The sequence below is a fragment of the Myotis myotis genome, unplaced genomic scaffold, assembly GCF_014108235.1.
Source record: "Myotis myotis isolate mMyoMyo1 unplaced genomic scaffold, mMyoMyo1.p scaffold_m19_p_8, whole genome shotgun sequence".
In the NCBI taxonomy this organism is placed as follows: Eukaryota; Metazoa; Chordata; class Mammalia; order Chiroptera; family Vespertilionidae; genus Myotis; species Myotis myotis.
The window spans coordinates 32174509-32191511 of record NW_023416390.1 but is presented as its reverse complement, the minus strand read 5'-3'; the positions used below and the strand labels follow the sequence as shown (position 1 = coordinate 32191511).

Here is a 17003-nt window from a genome sequence, read left to right as displayed (position 1 = left end):
ATGACGGTTTTTCTTATTCACCTGCAGGGAACGTCCTAGTCCACACATCTTTGGGCACCATCCTCATTCACAAATCCTGAGTGCCTGCTGGGCGCCGGGCTCTGTTCTAGATACCAGCGACCCAGTGCAGAAGGTTTCTCCATAATGAGTCCCCAGAAGTCCCAGGAACTGCATTTTTTAGACCTCTTGGTACCTAGAATGCCTCCCGGGAAGGAGGGGGATCCTCACTCCCCCACAGTGTGCGACAGGTCTCAGTCCCCACACCTCGCCGGCCTGGAGCCTTGCCTTTTCCAGTCTGACAAATGACTAAGGACATCTTATTGTTTAAATTTGCTTTCTAACAGCCTGACAAGTTTTCCCACTTTGCCTTTGTCCCAGAAGGTGCTAGAGAAGGAGAGCTCCAGCCTGATTCAGACTGGCCGCTCAGTCTCAGCTGTGGGCGCACTGTCTGACCACAGCAATTGTTCAGCCCTCTGGCGCCTGAGTGGCCAGCAGGAAGTGACCAGGAGCAGTGGGCTGCAGGGGACCTGATGTGTCCTGCTTTACATCCCAGGTGGTAAAAGCATGCAACGAGGGCGTCAGGAAAATGAGCCGCACGGAGCAGATGATCAGCATTCAGAAGAAGATGGAGTTTAAGATCAAGGTGAGCCCTCACCCATCTGCGTGTCCCCATCCAGCCCAGTTGGTCTGGAGCCTGGGTCTCTGGCCAGGATCCTCAATTGGCCACCGCTAGTCTCAGTGCAGTGTCACCTCCCAGAAGCCATCCCTGAGCCCCTAACTGGAAGGCACCCTCCGGTCCCCTAGTCGCAGGCCATCACATGGGCCTAGACCAGTGATGGCGAACCTATGACATGCGTGTCAGAGGTGACACACGAACTCATTTTTTGGGTTGATTTTTCTTTGTTAAATAGCATTTAAATATATAAAATAAATATCAAAAATATAAGTCTTTGTTTTACTATGGTTGCAAAAATCAAAAAATTTCTATATGTGACATGGTACCAGAGTTAAGTTAGGGTTTTTCAAAATGCTGACACGCCGAGCTCAAAAGGTTCGCCATCACTGGCCTAGACTGTCTTCTGAGAGATGGTGGGCAAGGAGCTTGCAGCCACCTGCTCTCATATACTGGCTGTGTATTTACACCAAGTACCTAAAAGGGAGCAGCCCAGGGATTCTTAAAGCTGGAAGGTTTGAAATTCTCAGGAAAGTTACCAACCTTCTCCCCAACTTTGCGTAAAGATTCAGGCATCAGTGAACCTCAGGGCCTGCATTTTTGGTGCTGTGGACACATGAACATGCAGTGCCCACCAAGGGTCCTTGAGGTCGTGCTGGGTTTGGGGGCTGAGCCCCAGTCGAGGATGCAGACATGGCCTTGCGAACCCCTACATACCTTCACCTGCCAGGCTGAGCCGGGTGCCAGGAGGCTGCCCCTGAGCCACGAAGTGGGGACCTCACACAACCCAGTTCTCTCCTCTCCCTCCGAACTTGGCCCCTGCTCTGGTTCTGCATCGCACTGGCTGAGGCTGGTGAGAGGATCACACACACACACACACACACACACACACACACACACAGGTGTTCATGTGGGCACCTCTGTGTGTGTGTGATCCCCTCACCAGCCTCAGCCAGTAGTTACACGTAGATACACTTAGACACAAACACACATATATAGAAGCATGCACAGATACGTATGCAACAGATAACTCACAATTGCACACACAGGCACAAACACATACACAGCTGTGCATATGTACACAGACCCACACACACACCCTGCCCTCCCGCGTTTGCCTAGGACTCGCCCCTCCCTCCCACTGGCACTGCGTGTGCTCTGGGCCCAGCACAGCCCTTGCACGCTGTTCCTCGTGCTCATACTCCTCTGAAGGCCCTGGGGGAGCCTCGGGCAGGCGTGGGCACAGCCGTCTGACACCGCCCCCCCTCGCCCAGTCGGTGCCCATCATCTCCCACTCCCGCTGGCTGCTGAAGCAGGGAGAGCTGCAGCAGATGTCAGGCCCCAAGACCTCCCGAACCCTGCGGACTAAGAAACTCTTCCAGGAAATTTACCTCTTCCTCTTCAACGACCTGCTGGTGATCTGCCGGCAGATCCCTGGGTGAGCTCCGGGCACTGCTGGCGCTCGGGGGTGGGGAGGGTGAGCATGCTCTGGGGGGCAGCCCAGGGAGGGCACACGGGGAGATGGTTCCCTATGGCCTGGGGAGGCCGGCAGGATGTGCATGGAGCTCAGGCTTTCAGTTAGATTGAAGGTCAGCTCTGTTCTTGTTGAGCCTTGGGCCTTTGGGCAAGTTAATTTAAAACTCCCGGGCTCAGATGCCCCTCCTGCTGAATGAGGCTTTTACAGGGATATGGAGAGGCCAGCCCAGCGCCTGACACACAGTGAGTGCTCAACAGAGCAGCTGCTGTGGTGTTGTCCGCTCCCCCAGCCACACCATGGGAGGGGTGGTTTGAGGCAGGAGGCCGGGGCGGGGGGGGGGCGGTCGGAGGGGGGGAGCAGGAGTTCAGGTGGGGCCTCCTGGAGATGGGGGTGAGGAGTGGCAGTGGTGGGGCTGGTCCGTCCTCCTGGGGGCCAGGGTGAGGTGTCCCCTGGGACCCCTAGGCTTCTCCAGGACCTACATGCCCGCCTGCCACCCTTGGTCCCCAGAGACAAGTACCAGGTGTTTGACTCGGCCCCTCGAGGCCTGCTCCGCGTGGAGGAGCTCGAGGACCAGGGCCAGACGCTGGCCAACGTGTTCATTCTGCGGCTGCTCGAGAACGCAGACGACCGGGAGGCCACCTACATGCTGAAGGCGTCCTCTCAGTGAGTGCCCACTCGTGTCACCAGCCCAGGTGGAGCAAGGCTCCAGGGCTCAGCACTTGGCCCGCCCAGTTCCTGTTCCTCCCGCCCCCAGACCTGTGGTGAGCGTTTCTGTCCGGGGTTAGTCAGGTGTAGCATATTGCTGTGTGAGTGTGTGTGTGTGTGTGTGTGTGTGTACACACGTGTGTTCCCTCAGGGCCTCAGATGGGGGGCGTGCCCTCTTTTCCAATGAGATGTTGTAGAACCCTTGGGCCAGGCTGACCAGCAAACCATCCTTGTGTGGCCTAGGGCCCATTTCATCACCTCTCTGAGCAGCCAGGCTACTTGCCCTGCAGCCCAGGGCTCTGAGAGGTACAGCCAAGATCAATGTGGGGAGACACCCTCTCACCCCCACAGTCACAGGTGCCACCCTGTCCATCTAGGTCCAGTCCCCACTGCATGACATTGGCCTTCCCCAGCTGACAGGTTTTTAAAAATTTATTGGGATGACATTGGTTTGCAAAACCATACAGGTCTCAAGTGTTACAATTCAACAAAACGTCATCTGCACACTGCATCGTGCTCCCACCGCCCCAGCGCAGTCTCCTTCCGTCCCCACCCCCTTGGCCCACCTCCACCTACCCCCACCCCCCTTTTGGCAAATCCCTTCACCTTCTTTGTTCCAGTCCCCGTCCCCGTCCCCCCCCCCCCCCCCCCCCCGCACAACTGACACTGCTGACAGGTCATGGCTTCTGGGCTGCCGACCCCTGCCGAGCACGCTTTCATGGGTTAACTTTGGGGTTTGCACAAGGCTCACCTTCACCAACTGACTTTGTAAAGTACATGGGGGGGATTCTGTCAGGCTCCCCAGCCGCTCGCTGATTTCTGGGCGCCTGTCCTGCTGGAGCCCTGAGCCAGCTCAGGACTGAGTAGCGGGCTTGTTGGGCACTTGACGCCACGCCTCTGCGGGGGCCCTTGCTCTGCGGTTGGGGCCCTTGCTCTGCGGTTGGGGCATGTGTCCTCTCCCCGTCCCAGGAGTGAGATGAAGCGCTGGATGACCTCTCTGGCCCCCAACCGGAGAACGAAGTTTGTTTCCTTCACGTCCCGGCTGCTGGGTAAGTGGCCCTCTGGGACCAGGACACCTCTGGGCAGGACAGGGGAGGCCTCCCTGGCATCAGCCCCAGATGCTTCCCGAGCCCATCTTCCCAGAGGCCTGTGTGGCCTCTAGGATGCCCACTTTGACTGCCAGCTGCTAGCTTCGTGCCCAATGGGGGCTATCAGTGTGCCCATCCCTGCAGACACTGGAGGTGACTGAAGGAGTGTCACTTGGAAACCAGGAGGAGTCTGGGCCCAGAAGGCAGACGCCCGTGTTCTTTGGGGTTGCCAGTTGTCTGAAAACCATACAAAATGCAAAAGGGCCCCAGTCCAGCTGCCTGCTAGCAGCTGCCCTGTGTGTCAGTGTCCGCCGTGTCCTGAGCATCCCACACTTGCTCCCAGGGCCTCGTCCAAGCTCAAGAAGGTCTTTCTGAAGCCTCAAATAGGAGCCCTCACCACCTGTCAACCCTTTATGGGTGGAATGTTTTATCCGAGTCCCAGCTATTTTCCTCTCATTTTCTTTGGAGCCAAACCCCCTCCCTCAAGTGACTTCTCTTCAGTTGCTGCAAGACAGGCAGCACATCCCTACTAACTGCAGGGCAGTGTGTCCCTACTAACTGCAGGGCCGTGTCCAGGGTGTGCTGGGTGGGGGCAGGGCGGTGATGGATGAGGGGGATGTGCCACCTCCCTCCCTCCCTTCAGACTGCCCCCAGGTCCAGTGCGTGCACCCGTACGTGGCCCAGCAGCCAGACGAGCTGACACTGGAGCTGGCAGACATCCTTAACATCCTGGACAAGACGGAAGACGGTAAGGCAGGGGCTGGGCCGTGTTGCTCACTCGTGCACCCAGGACTCTGCACCCAACTGGCACCAGCCCCAGGTGGAGAAGCTGGTGGATGGGTAGCCGAGCCCAGGACCTGGCACGTCTCTGCTCCCCTAGACCTCTCTGCCCATCTTGGCTTCCCCAGTTTTTCCTCAGCCCAGAGAAGGTGCTTCTCCCAGGGCCTCTGCTCTCCTTCCCCCAACCCATGAGGTCCACCTCCCCTTCACACCAGGCCCAGCCTGAGAACCTGTTCTGCACCTTCCCCTCGATGGCCCTGGGCTTGGCCCACCACCCTCACCCTACCTGTGACCCTAACTCTAAACTCCGTATTTGCCACAAGCTTCCAGGTGAGCCCTAACCACCAGGCTCAGAGCCCTGTGTGGGCCAAGAAGCCACCCACCCAGCTCCCACCCAGCCCTGTCGACGGTGTCAGCACCAAATGAGGTTCCCTCCCCTCCCCTGAAACACTGGTCCCTTATTGCTACATCAGTTGTTCTTCATCAGAATCCCCAAAACAGCACGGAGCATCTCCCCTCCCCTAACTCCTCTTCCCCTTGGAGGTCCTGGCTAGAAGGCCTCGGGCTGGTGACCTCCAGGGGATTGCTGCTGGTCCCAAACTCCAGGGCCTCACCTGGCATTGAAAGAGCAGTGTTTCCCTCCACCCCTCCCCCAGAATAAAACAGCCCAACAGCCTTCCCACATGGCCAGGTCCTTGTCCTGCTCTGGGACCTGCCAGGAACCCCGTACTGCAGGTGATCTCTGGGGGAGGGGGACAGCCAGGGCCCTGTGCTGGGGTTGGCCAGTTCATGACGGCCACCCTCAGCTGACCACCGGACCCTCGGGAGGCTCAGAGAGGGATGCCCAGCAAGAGGGTGATGTGACATTCCAGGCCCGGGAACCACCAATGAGTCATCACCCCCACCAGCCACTGGGATGCCTCTTGCTTTGGGGAAAGCCCTTGGGGACCCCTGCCTCATGTGGGACAGCTTAGGATGACTGAGTGCTTGAGAATGGGTTCCAAAGGCAATACATTTGGGACACACTGTGGCACAGAGCTAGCTGGTTCCGTCACAGCAATGCCCACATATTGTGCTCCCTAGGAGGGTGTCAGGGCAGTGCCTCCCCAGAATATGGAGGCAAACCCAATCTGAGGGTCTCTGGCAGGGGCTCTCTGAGCAGGCTCCTCTGGGAAGGCCCACTGGGCTCCTGTGCCAGCAGGAGGGCTCAGACAGACCCCTGTAGGAGCTCCTGACCCTCCCCTCCCTGTGCAGGGTGGATCTTTGGTGAGCGTCTGCACGACCAGGAGAGAGGCTGGTTCCCCAGCAACATGACTGAGGAGATCTTGAATCCCAAGATTCGGTCCCAAAACCTCAAGGAATGTTTCCGTGTGCACAAGATGGATGACCCTCAGCGCAGTCAGAATAAGGACCGCAGGAAGCTGGGCAGCCGGAATCGGCAGTGACACCCCTCCCCCAGCCCCCAGTCCAGCAGGGGGATGTGGGTAGGCAGGTGGGAGCTGGGCCTGGCAGGCAAACGCACTGACCGTGGAGGGCGCTGGGGGAAGGTGACCTTGTGCAGGAGTCACCCTGGCCCCTCAGCCCGGCCACGTGGTGAATGCTCACATGTCTTGGCCCCCTGCTTGTAAACTGGAAAAAAGGGTGCCCACATCTTTCCTCTGATGCATTTATAAATGAGAAATGTATTTTAAACAGTATTATACCACCTCTCCCTCTTGTCTCTTAGAGGGGGTGGAAGGGGACTGGCATGCTCCAGGGGCCTCCCCCCAGCACTGGAAGAACCCCAGACCCAGGGTGTCCCTGGCCCAGGGCAGGTGCAAAGGTGATGATTGTCACGAACCCCTGCACGTGTCCTTCTCTACCCTGGAAGCCATTAGAATCCACCAGGCATGCAGATGGACTGCCCTTGCCTGATGAGCTTGATGAGCGGCCCTGGGTCTCCAATTTACAAGACTAAGAGACCAACTGCCTCTGTCTGCCTCTTCCAGCCTCTGGCTGCACGGCCAGACCCTGCCTCGTGGCAGGCCTACCAGAGCTTGGCAGAGGGCCCGTGCCGCCTCCGGCTCCCTGATGGGCTGGATGTAACATGTCTTCTGGCCCCTTAAGGAGCCCAGGTATTGTAAGGAATGAACTAGTCACTGCATCCTGATCAGTTGTGGTTCCAAGAAAAGCAAATACCATGTTTTGGCTGCATTAAAAGAAGCATCATGTATAAAATAAAGAAGGTGAAGTTCTTTTTTATTTCCCTGCTGCACACAGGAATGAGGTGTTCGGTTTGGGGCAGGGAGAGAGGAGCCTCCTTCAAGGTCAGTGGAGGAGGTATATCCTGAAGGAGGGGGTTGAGGAGGCCTCTAGTGGAGAAGGGAGCAGCCAGGATAAGGGCCTCTACTTGTTCAAGGACTCCAGAAACAGAAACGGATGTTTGAGGGAGTTGGAGACGCCCTTCTGCCGCAGTGAAAGTGAGAACCTGGGTTTGGAAGACCACAGTGGGACTGAGGTGTCAGTGTGTGGCAGTCCCACAGGGAATCTGACCACCAGGCACGGGGCTGGGGCTTCCTACCTGGCCAGTCCCTGGCCTTGGGCACGTCTTCCCACCTGTGGAGGCAGTAGCCAGTTAGCCAGAGGCTGCAGCTCCTCCACCAGCCAAGCTGGCCCTCAGCCACCCCACCATCACCCCTGGTTCTGTCCTGGAGTGTGGACGGGCCTGAATCTGACCACCCAGCCCCTGGCCTAGGACCATGCTCTTTCTGCCAGGACACACCGTCCTCTGCACCAGAACTGGCCCTTGATTAGAAGCCCGAGGTTTAGATCCAATGGGGCTTTGTGGCTTCTCACGGGCCACAGCATGACTCGGGGCTCTTGAGACCTCAGATCCTTTGAGAATTGCATGAATCCTGCAAGATGCACACGCTTGCAACCCACTTGTTCAGCTGGGGAGGGATTGATGCTCTGTGCTGCACCCCTGGTCCAGGAGCCACACCTGAGGCCCCAAGACTGAGGGAAGGGTAAGAGGGGCCGTTTCTGAGCCCCATGCTGCTGGGGGGAGCGGAGGGGATAAAGAGTGGCGGGAGTCGTCCAGTGGTCCTGGCCCTTGTCCAGCTCTCTTTTTGAAGCTGGGAAACCACATGCTGACTTGGATCCTCTGCTCCGAGGAGGGCTTTGGCCACTGGAGGTTATGTGATTTAAACAGTTTCATGAAAACTGGTCAGTTTCATAACAGTCCTTTATAAGCAGAAACTTGTAACCCGTTAAGTGTTTTGGGGAGAGTGTGTGGGGGGACCACGTGTGCTCATCTGGAGTATCCAGGAGATCAGGGAAACCAAAGAGGCCAAGTACCTGAAGAGAAAATGGTGGGGAGGAGGAGGCACCGCTCCCTGCCACGAGCACCACGCTAGGGACCTCCCAGGCCGGGTGATAGCAATCTCTCTCCGGGGCTTCCCACTCCCAAAGGCCCCTGGGAGGCGGGGGCAGGGGCAGGTCGCAGTTCTGGCTTCCCTGCTGCGCCCAGGGCTGGTCAGCCGCTATTTATAATCTCTCTCCGAATTATAAACGCTGGGCTCCTTGGGGAGCGTGGAGACAGAGCATGAGCAGGGTCAGAGGGCCAGGGCCAAGCTGGGGAGGAGGGGGAGGAGGGGGAGGAGGCGGCGGGGTCGGGGTGGGGCGCCTGGAAGCCCTGGCTGCCTGAAGCCCGGCCTGGGGGCCGCCTGGGACTGTGGGTGGGGGACCAGGCCAGGCTGACAGCGCCTCACTCTTCGGCTCTTCCAGCTCCTGGGGCTCCCTGGGGTAGAGGGGTCCCCGCGATGGCCTGGCCGCCCTACCCCCGCCCCCTCCCGGCCTGGTCTCCCACTTGTCGGTGCTCGAAGGCTGGGGGCCAAGGCGGAGGGGCAGGAAGGGAGGGTGTTCTGCTCCGAGGGCCGGCAGCACCCCGCTCCGCACCCCGCGGCTCCTGCGGGCGCCGGCCACGTGCACACAGGCGCCCGTGTCGCGAGTTGCCGCCCGCCCCGCCCGCCCGCCCGCCACACACTCACGCTGGACACACGGAAGACACGGGCGCGCCCGGCGGATCGCGGCCCCTTTATTCGCTTCAGGAGGCGGAAAACTTTCTCAGCGCGACCACCACGAGCGCCAGCACCACGCAGGTGGCCAGCAGGGCGGCGATGACGATGGCCGCGATGGCGCCGGGCCCCAGCGAGCCTGCAGGACAGGAGGAGGGCTGGTCAGCCCGGCCGGCCTCGCTCCCCGCCTTCCCTCCCTCCCTGTCCCCCTCCACGGCCTAGGCTGCCTCGTACCGCTGCCGGGGTCCAGTCGCTCCCGCGCGGTGCTGTCCTCGGGGCTGGGTGGGGCGGTGGGGGCCGGGGCGCCGGTGGCTGCGGGCTCCCGGGCAGGGCTGGTGCTCTCCACGGGGCCTTCTCCCGAGGGCAGGTCGGCCGGCTCGTTCCACAGGGTGGGCACGGGCTCCTGCGGGTCCTCCGCTGCAAGGCCAAGCACAGGCGCTGGGCCCAGGCTGCCTCCAGGAATGGCTCCCCGCGGGGAGATGGCCCTGTCCTCGGGGCCCTGGGGCTCACCAGCACGACTCCAGCCTTCCGTGTCACAGGTGAGGCAACTGAGAGCCCTGCTTCTCCTTGGCCCTCACCTGGGTGAAGCCATGCAGTACACAGGACATGGGGTCCAGCACCCACACACGCCCATGTGTGTCTGCTTCTCAAAGCCCAAGGGGCCTCTCTACCCCAAGGAACTAAGCCCAGCACATACTGTCTCCAGACAGAACAGACCCAGAGGGGTGTCGGTGGTCCCCCTGCCCCCATACAAGCTGAGACTCAATAGCCATCAGAGTCTGCAGGAGCCTTTCTTTGCTCATGGGTGGGGGTTAGCAAGGATTTCGGGTACCCAGGGCCCCAAAGAACTGAAGGGACAAGGCTGAGAGGCCTGTGTGATAACCCCAGCCTTATACCCTAGCTCGGCCCCAGGCAGCTCATGCCAATACCCAACCCCCACCCCAAGGATCTTGGCCCCGAGCAGCCCCACAGCACCACCCCCTCCCTGGGCCCATCCATCCTTCCTCAACAGGCGTCCCAGCCACCCAGGAAAGTTCAAGACCAGGGTGGCAGGCAGGCTCCAGGCTCCCGCCATACCTGATCCTGACTGACCCAGGGATGCTCTGGAAAGATGCAAGGATAGTTCTCGGCCTTTCCTGCCAACAGTGCCCACCTGGGGCAAACCGTAGGGCAACATCAACCGAGCCCAAATTCGGAGTCAGTTATAACATAACTGGGTTTTCAAAAATGTCAAGGTCATGAAAGACAAAGGAAGATTGAGGAATTGTTCCAGATTAGAGACCAAGGACGGTGACAGCTAAATGCAGCGTATGTTCCTGGATGGGGCAGAGGGGCTGCTATAAAAGACAGTTCGGGTCCATTGGCGAAAGCTGAGTAAGGCTGTGGTTTACATAGCAGTGCTGCATCCGTGTTCATTTCCCAGTGTGGACATGTGAGAGAACCCCCTTGTTCTTGGGCATATTTAGGCACAAAGGGGCATTCTACAACTTACTCTCAAATAGTTCAGCATCCAGACAGATAGGAAGGTGGGTAGAGAGAGACAGGAAGACAGCAAATATGGCAAAATGTTGGAAACTGGTGAATCCAAGTGCAGAATATACTGGTCATTGGATTATTCTTGCAACTTTTCTGTAAACTTAAAATCTTTTCCCAATGAAATTGTATAAGGCCCCCTAGCCCTGCCCCTGCAGCCTCTCCCAGGCCCGGGCTGGCTCAGTTTCAAGGCTTGGTTTGCAGGCAGGAACCAACTGTCCCACTCCCCAAGGCTTGACCAAGCTGGTGTCCCTTTTCAGAAAACTCCCCTGGCAGGGAGGCCTCCAGGGACAAAAGGCCCCAGCACCCAATGGTATGGCGGCAAGCAGGGCCCAAGGCTCACCTACAGCACTGTGTCTGGGGCCCCCCGGCCCCCCCAGTTGTGAAGTTGTCCCTGTGAGGGGGACAAAGTGACCCTATCAGGCCTCCTTTGTCACTGTCTGGAAGGTCAGGGGCCTATAGCCTTGAAGCTGCCACGTAAGGCACCAGGCCCCAGGTGGCTCCAGGCTCCAGGCATACTGACCTCAGAAAAGGCCTGAGAGTGCCCACTGCTTGGCAGACCCTGAGGTCTAGGGCTTGAAGAATGTCTGTCTCCCAAGATAAATGGAGAAACCACTGACTCCCACTAGCTCCCCACACACCCAAGACAGGGCGGCAGGCAGGCACCGCCCTGTCCCACCACTGCTAGCCGAAGCTCACCTCCGGCTGCTGGGCACCTGGCCAGGGAGGCCGCCAAAGGGCTCCTGGATACCTAGCCCAGCCGACCTGGGTGGCATCTGGGGAATCAACTCTGAGCTCAGGAGGAGGAGTGCCAGACACTATGGCCCTTGGGAGAACAGGGGCTTACTCCCTGGAGCTAGCCACCCCTGTCCTTTGCCAGACCCTGGGAGCCATCTCTGGGGAGAGTGGGCTCCTGAGGAGGGCGGCTGGGCTGTGCACCCAGAACCTCTCTTCCTTTGTCTCCCCAGTGACCAGCCTCACTCTGCTGCTCCCCACAGAGGCCTGACTCCTCCCTGTCAGACACACTGGCCCAGGTTGCCTCGTCCCTGCTAAGTGTACCCTCCTCCAGCCTCTTCTCCAAGACCAACCAGTCCCTGAGGCTCCAGGAGCTAAGCCCTTGGGCTTGCAAATCCTGCTCCTTCATGCTCTCACCCAGGGACCAGGCAGACTGACTTCACCGTCCACTTCACTTTACCGACCTGAGAACCAGGGCTGGACCATGCCTCTCACAGCCGCACAGTTAGTAACTATGCTGTCATTGTCATCATCGGGAAGCCTCCCTCTGGCATGAGCTGCACGGCTGGACACAGGCCAGGTCGCTCCGTGTGCTGTGCCTGCTGCAGCGGACTCTCTCAGGAGACCCCCAAAGGCTGCTCCAGGGCTCATCTGTGCCAAAGCAGTGGATCCCCAGGGGCCAGCCAGCTCCCTGCCCACCCAGGCATATGCCCCAGGGGCAGCCTAGATTCAGCCCCCAGCCCCCAGCAAAGGAGGTGCAGTGGCCAGGGAAGGGCCAGCTCACTTTCTTATCCTCATTTATACGCCTCTGTATTTTTTCAGTTTGCTGTCGTATTCGGGGAAAACAAGGTTTAAAGGCAATAACCCACCCAGCACCCCCAAGCAGTCATCAGGAGGGTGCCAGCAACAGCCACGTTTGGGCAGAGGTGAAGGAATGCCAGGCAGGGGACCAGCATGGCAAAGGCACAGAGATGGAACCCATGGGCCTGTAAGGAGAGCTGTGAGTCAGCCACAGTGATGTTAAGGCCCAAACTGCAAGGACCAGAGTAAACAAGGCTCTGCGACTTCGTGCTCTGACCGAGGAAACCAGGAGGCATGGGGCCTCGTGACACAGGCCTGGGCACTGTGGGCTCGCCCCCAGCCCCACCGCCCCAGTCGCCCTGCCTTTCAGTAAATAAGTTTGTTTAGTGCTCACTCTGACCACAGGGCCCCGAGGCCAGGCGCCCGTGCTCACAGACGGCCTTTGTACGGCCATGAAGGGCCTTTTCATCCCTGTCCTGGCCTCCCGCCCGCTCAACCTGGCCTGCTCCCCTTGCCCCTGTAGCTGTGGCCACAGGCGACCAGTGGGGAGGGCAGCAGGCTGCTCCTTCCAGGGCCCCCCACCCACCGAGCAGCGGGCAGGGGGCTGCCAGGCGTGGTACACACCTCCCAGAATGGCAGGAAGAAGGACAGCCAGCCAGAACCCTGAGAAGGTTGGCCTGCCCCTCTTGGTAGGATATGTGGAAGGAGGTGAGGCCACGTGAGATCCCGGTGACGCTAAACACGAGGCTGTCCCCTCAAGCATTCCTGTGGTGGAGGGCGAAGCCCACCCACCCAGGCTGTGTACGCACAGTGTGACCCAGCGTCTCTGGCCGGCGGCCTGGGCCGGGAGAATTGGCTGTGCGAAGCGCAGGAAACTGGACAAGAGTGTCCCAGGCAGCCCTGGACCCACCAGTGGGAGAAGCATTTCATGGGGGTGGGGTAGAGGGTCTGCAAGAAGAACCAGACCATGGGAGGTGCCACTTGACACTTTAGGTCACTTCCCCAATTCCTGGGCACCTCTCCCACCAAAAGGGATCGAGGTGCTCTCTCAGCCTGTGCGAAGGGGTGCTTCTGCCCCGAGACCACCCTGCACCCAGTGGAGGGGCTGGGGACGTTTACATGTGGTCGGTGACAGGAACTGAGCATTGCCTGATGCCTGGCCCATCCTGGTGTCTGAACGTGGTAGGCCTGCCATCCCGTGAGGGAGGCAGAGGCACCATGGCTGTCACCCTGTACAGATAAGGAGGGACCGAGGCTGAGGAACAGCCTGGAGAGGCTCGAAGCAAAGCCAGGCTGCTAGCTTCTTCCTAGGGCATCTGAAGCTCCTCACCATCACCCGGGACTCCCCCGTGTGCCTGAGCGTGTGGCTGACCCACAGGCGGCTCTCCCCGGGGCCCTGCTTACTCACCTGCTCTCCAGTTGCCTCCCCCACAGACCCATGGACCTTCCCCCAGAGCCCATGCTGCAGGGAGGGTCTCGCTCCAGGACCCCTGCCCGGGCTCTGAAACACTGCTCTCTGGCTACGTCAGAGATCACTTTCTTCCAGGAGAAAGCCCACCCGTAACCCAGGTGTGCCTTTCCTTTCAGGCTTTGAAGCCAGCCTGGGCCAGCCCCAGCTCGGGGCCCCACAGCCATGCCCAGGTGGGGCTGAGGTCTGGGAGCTGCCACCCAAGCCTGTCGTGACTCTCCTTCTCGCTGGACACCAGACCCAGACATTTTGGCCTCCGTGCAGAGCCTGAGTCCCACATCCTCAGTTTTCTGAGGAGTCTCCAGCCCTGCACTCCCCCTGATACAGGACTATTTCCTGATACAGAACTAGCCCCTGGGGCTTCGCTCTTGAAAGACTTCTCAGAAAATCAGCAGAGAGGCATGCAGGCTTTGAAAAGTAAACGGCAGGGTCCGGGTCTTCTGTCCAGGGGCCCAGGGTCTCTTGCTTCTCAGCCACTTACCCTGGGCCTGGTGCCCCCTCCTCACTCCTAGACCTGGGAGCTTTCAGATTTTAGGTACAGGAGTAATCCCCTTGTCCCCCAAGCAGCTAACGTTCCTGGCCCTGCTTCAGGGCCACTGTCCCGTGGTTGCCAGTTCCCAACTGCGGCCATCTGTCTCATGGGAGCCTCCGCTGACTCGCCCCAGAGGCCGCCCCATCTGCTGTGCAGGACCTCTGCCCCCTGGGCCCAAGGGAGCACCTTACCTGTGAGCACCGCAGGGGCTAGGACCCCGAAGAGGAGCAGTAGCGCCATGCGCAGGGTCAGACAGAATGCCATCCTGGGCCGAGTGAGTGTGGCCAGCGAGCGGGATGCACCGAGGACTGAGCTGGTTAACTTCAGGGCGGCGGGAAAGAGGTATCAAAGGGCTGGGAAGGGTTTTCATCAATGCAAACTCTGTCCTCCTGGGACACCGTGCCCGCCCCCCATGCATGCCAACACACACACGCATACACACACACACACACACACACACACACACACACACACACACAGCAGAGCTAACAGAACAGACTGCTTTCCTGAATTCTGGAGCAGCCCCACCCTCGGAGAGGAAAGAGGAAATTGCACCCTTTCTCTCTCTCTCTCTCTCTCTCTCTCTCTCTCTCTCACCTCCATGTGCAAAGACTCACCCAGGGAACTGGAAAATGCAGACACCTTGGGCACTCTGTTTCAGTGGGTTGTATTTGGGCCCAGGAATCTATGCCCAGTGCCCAGGGCCGGGCGAGGAGACTCGCCCTGGGCTGTCCGCACTGAGCAGCAGGTTCTGCTCACTTTCGGGCCCTGGATGCCTGGCCAGGAGCGGGCTGGTTAAGGAAGCACAGCACTTTTAGGCAGTTTCAATCCAAACCCTCTGGCTGTGCTCATCTCCTTCCAGAAAAGCCCATGTCATTAAATGCCCTTGTCTTGCTCTCTGCTCTCCCAGGTGCCTAAGACTTGAAATGCCACCTATATGCTCATAATGTGTTGGGGCCAGGTCTGGCCCCATGGCCCACTGCCTTGCTGACAGCTTCCCGGGTGTCTAATAAGCATCTCTAACTTAACATGTCCGACACACGCCTTCGCTGCCCTGCCTTCCCAGCCCTGCTCAGCAGGGAGCAGCCCCCACCTTTCAGATATCCTAGCCACACAATGAAAAGTCATCAAAAGTCCCTCTCTTTTTATCTTACTACCCTTGTCTTCCCCCGCACCCCACAATAGCTCAGAAAATACTGCCACCACCCTCCTACCTCACACCCTTCATGGTTTCCCACTGCTCTTAGAACAAAAAGTCAACCTAAGGGCTTGCCTTGGCCCTGCTCCTCTCCCCCACCTGCTCAAGCTTGAGCCTGCCTCCCCTCTCCCAGAGAGCAGCCCCTCAGGTGGTTCCCTTTTCATCATCACTCGGGTCTCAGTCCTGATCAGTTAGCCCCCCATCCACTCATCACATTAATTTCTTAATACTTATATTTACATGAAACTCTCTTGGCTTTGGTTTTGTTTTTCTCAGTTTTTGTGAGGACTAACATACTGTGAAGTAGACAAATGTTATGTTTACAACTGATAAACTTTTATACAGATAGATACACCTATGTAAACACTACCCCTCCCCATCACCAGTCAGTAACCCCAAAATGCCATTCTACCTTCTATCACCATAGATTCGTTTTGTCTACACTTGAACTTCAAATAAATGGAACCATATGACTCTTTTGTTCAACATTCTGTGAAATTCATCCACATTGTTGCATGTGGCAATAGCTCACTCATTCTTGTTGCTGAATGTGCCACAACTTATCCATTCCTTTATCCATTTATCTATGTCCATTGGGTTATTTCTGGGTGTGAACTTTTAGGAATACAGCTCCTATGACTATTCTTGCACATGTCTTTTGGTGAACATGTGCACTAACTCTAAGAGTCACATTGCTGGGTCAGAGGGTAACCAGTGTTTAGGTTCTGTAGATGCTGCCCAGCAGTTTGCCAGTGTTTGTTCCCATTTACACTCTCATCAGCAGTTGCCCTACATCCTCACCACACCCTGGTGTCGCCTGTCTTTTCGTTACTAGTCGCCTGCTGGGTATGTAGTGGTGTCTCATTGCGGTTGTATTTCCATGACTAATAAAGTTGAGCAGTTTTCCTTATTGAGCACAGGATTATCCTCTTTTGTGGAGGGTCTGTTCAATTATTTTTGCCTCCATACTATGGGGTGGTCAGTCTTTTTAGGGTTTTTTGTGTGTCCCAGATAAAAAACATTTGTCACGATACCTGTAATAGCATCTTCAGATAAAGTGTTCATTAGTTGTCTGTCCCCACCCTGTAAGTCCCAATACAGCAGGGACTGCTGTGTTCACCAGTGCATTTCCCAGACCTAGCCCCATCCCAGCACATAGCAGGGACTTAATATGTGAATTTAGTCAGCTGGGATTTGGGGGACAGATTTAACTGTGAACTTCTTCTAACTGTTCACTCATTTGTGCTGCTTGATTGCTGTGTCCCATCTTCATCTTTCTGTACCCTGCAATGTAATGTAGCAACATACTGATAAGTACAGTCAGACCCCCAAATCACACTCCTGAGGCCTTCCTGCCAGCATTTGCCAATGGACAGCACTGCAGGGAGATAGAGGTGGAAGGGGAGAAGTAGCTTCCTGCTGCTTCAGATTTCTGACAGCATCCCTGGCGGCAGCGGCAGCAGCAGCAGGAGCATTGGCTACAGTAACAGTGACGGGTCAGGTGGAGGTGGCTGGAAGTGCAGGCTCCTGGATCCCAACCTTAGCAGCCTCACTGGACAGTGCTCCAGCCTCTGAGCTATCTTGCTGCTCCTCCAGCCCAGGCTGGTGTCAACTTCCAAGTTGCAGTTACCATTAGAGGAGGAACCTTGCCTTCTGTCTCTTGCTCCATTACCCCTTCAAGCATCCTTATAACAAATCCCCATATTAAATCTCTTCTGCTTGAAATACCTGCAGGGGACTGTTTCCTGGTGAGAGCTGGGAACACATGGCCCACCGTGTGTTAGGGCTCGGCTGTTGAGCATCAAGTGCCTATTGAAAACAAGGCTTACAGGACCAGGTAGATGCTGCACTTGATAGTTACAGAAGTGATGATGACAGTGAAGTAAACTGGCTACTTTTTACTGTGCTGGGTGTTCACAGAAAGGATAATTTCAAGGATTTGAATTCTAAGGTCAGGG

The 17003-nt window shown here is 57.7% G+C and overlaps 2 protein-coding genes across 6 annotated transcripts in view; one reads left to right on the top strand and one right to left on the bottom strand.

Moving 5' to 3' along the window:
- Positions 1 to 6962, top strand: part of NGEF (neuronal guanine nucleotide exchange factor) — an 85138-nt gene extending 78176 nt beyond the window's left edge. For 2 of the 5 annotated variants that reach the window (XM_036319682.1, XM_036319684.1), the window contains 6 exons: positions 554 to 643; positions 1948 to 2111; positions 2658 to 2813; positions 3825 to 3904; positions 4587 to 4691; positions 5978 to 6420. In XM_036319682.1, coding sequence (XP_036175575.1) covers positions 554 to 643; positions 1948 to 2111; positions 2658 to 2813; positions 3825 to 3904; positions 4587 to 4691; positions 5978 to 6168 — 786 coding nt within the window. In that variant the 3' untranslated portion in view covers positions 6169 to 6420. The other 3 variants (XM_036319683.1, XM_036319685.1, XM_036319686.1) reach the window with 3 other exon arrangements.
- Positions 6963 to 8763: 1801 nt separating this feature from the next.
- SNORC (secondary ossification center associated regulator of chondrocyte maturation) lies at positions 8764 to 16391 on the bottom strand. The gene is made up of 3 exons (XM_036320800.1): positions 14039 to 16391; positions 9013 to 9195; positions 8764 to 8917 (listed from the first exon to the last, which is right to left on the bottom strand). Exons 1-3 carry the CDS (start codon positions 14109 to 14111, stop codon positions 8808 to 8810), a joined length of 366 nt encoding a protein of 121 aa, XP_036176693.1. The 5' UTR covers positions 14112 to 16391; the 3' UTR covers positions 8764 to 8807.
- Positions 16392 to 17003: the final 612 nt, after the last annotated feature.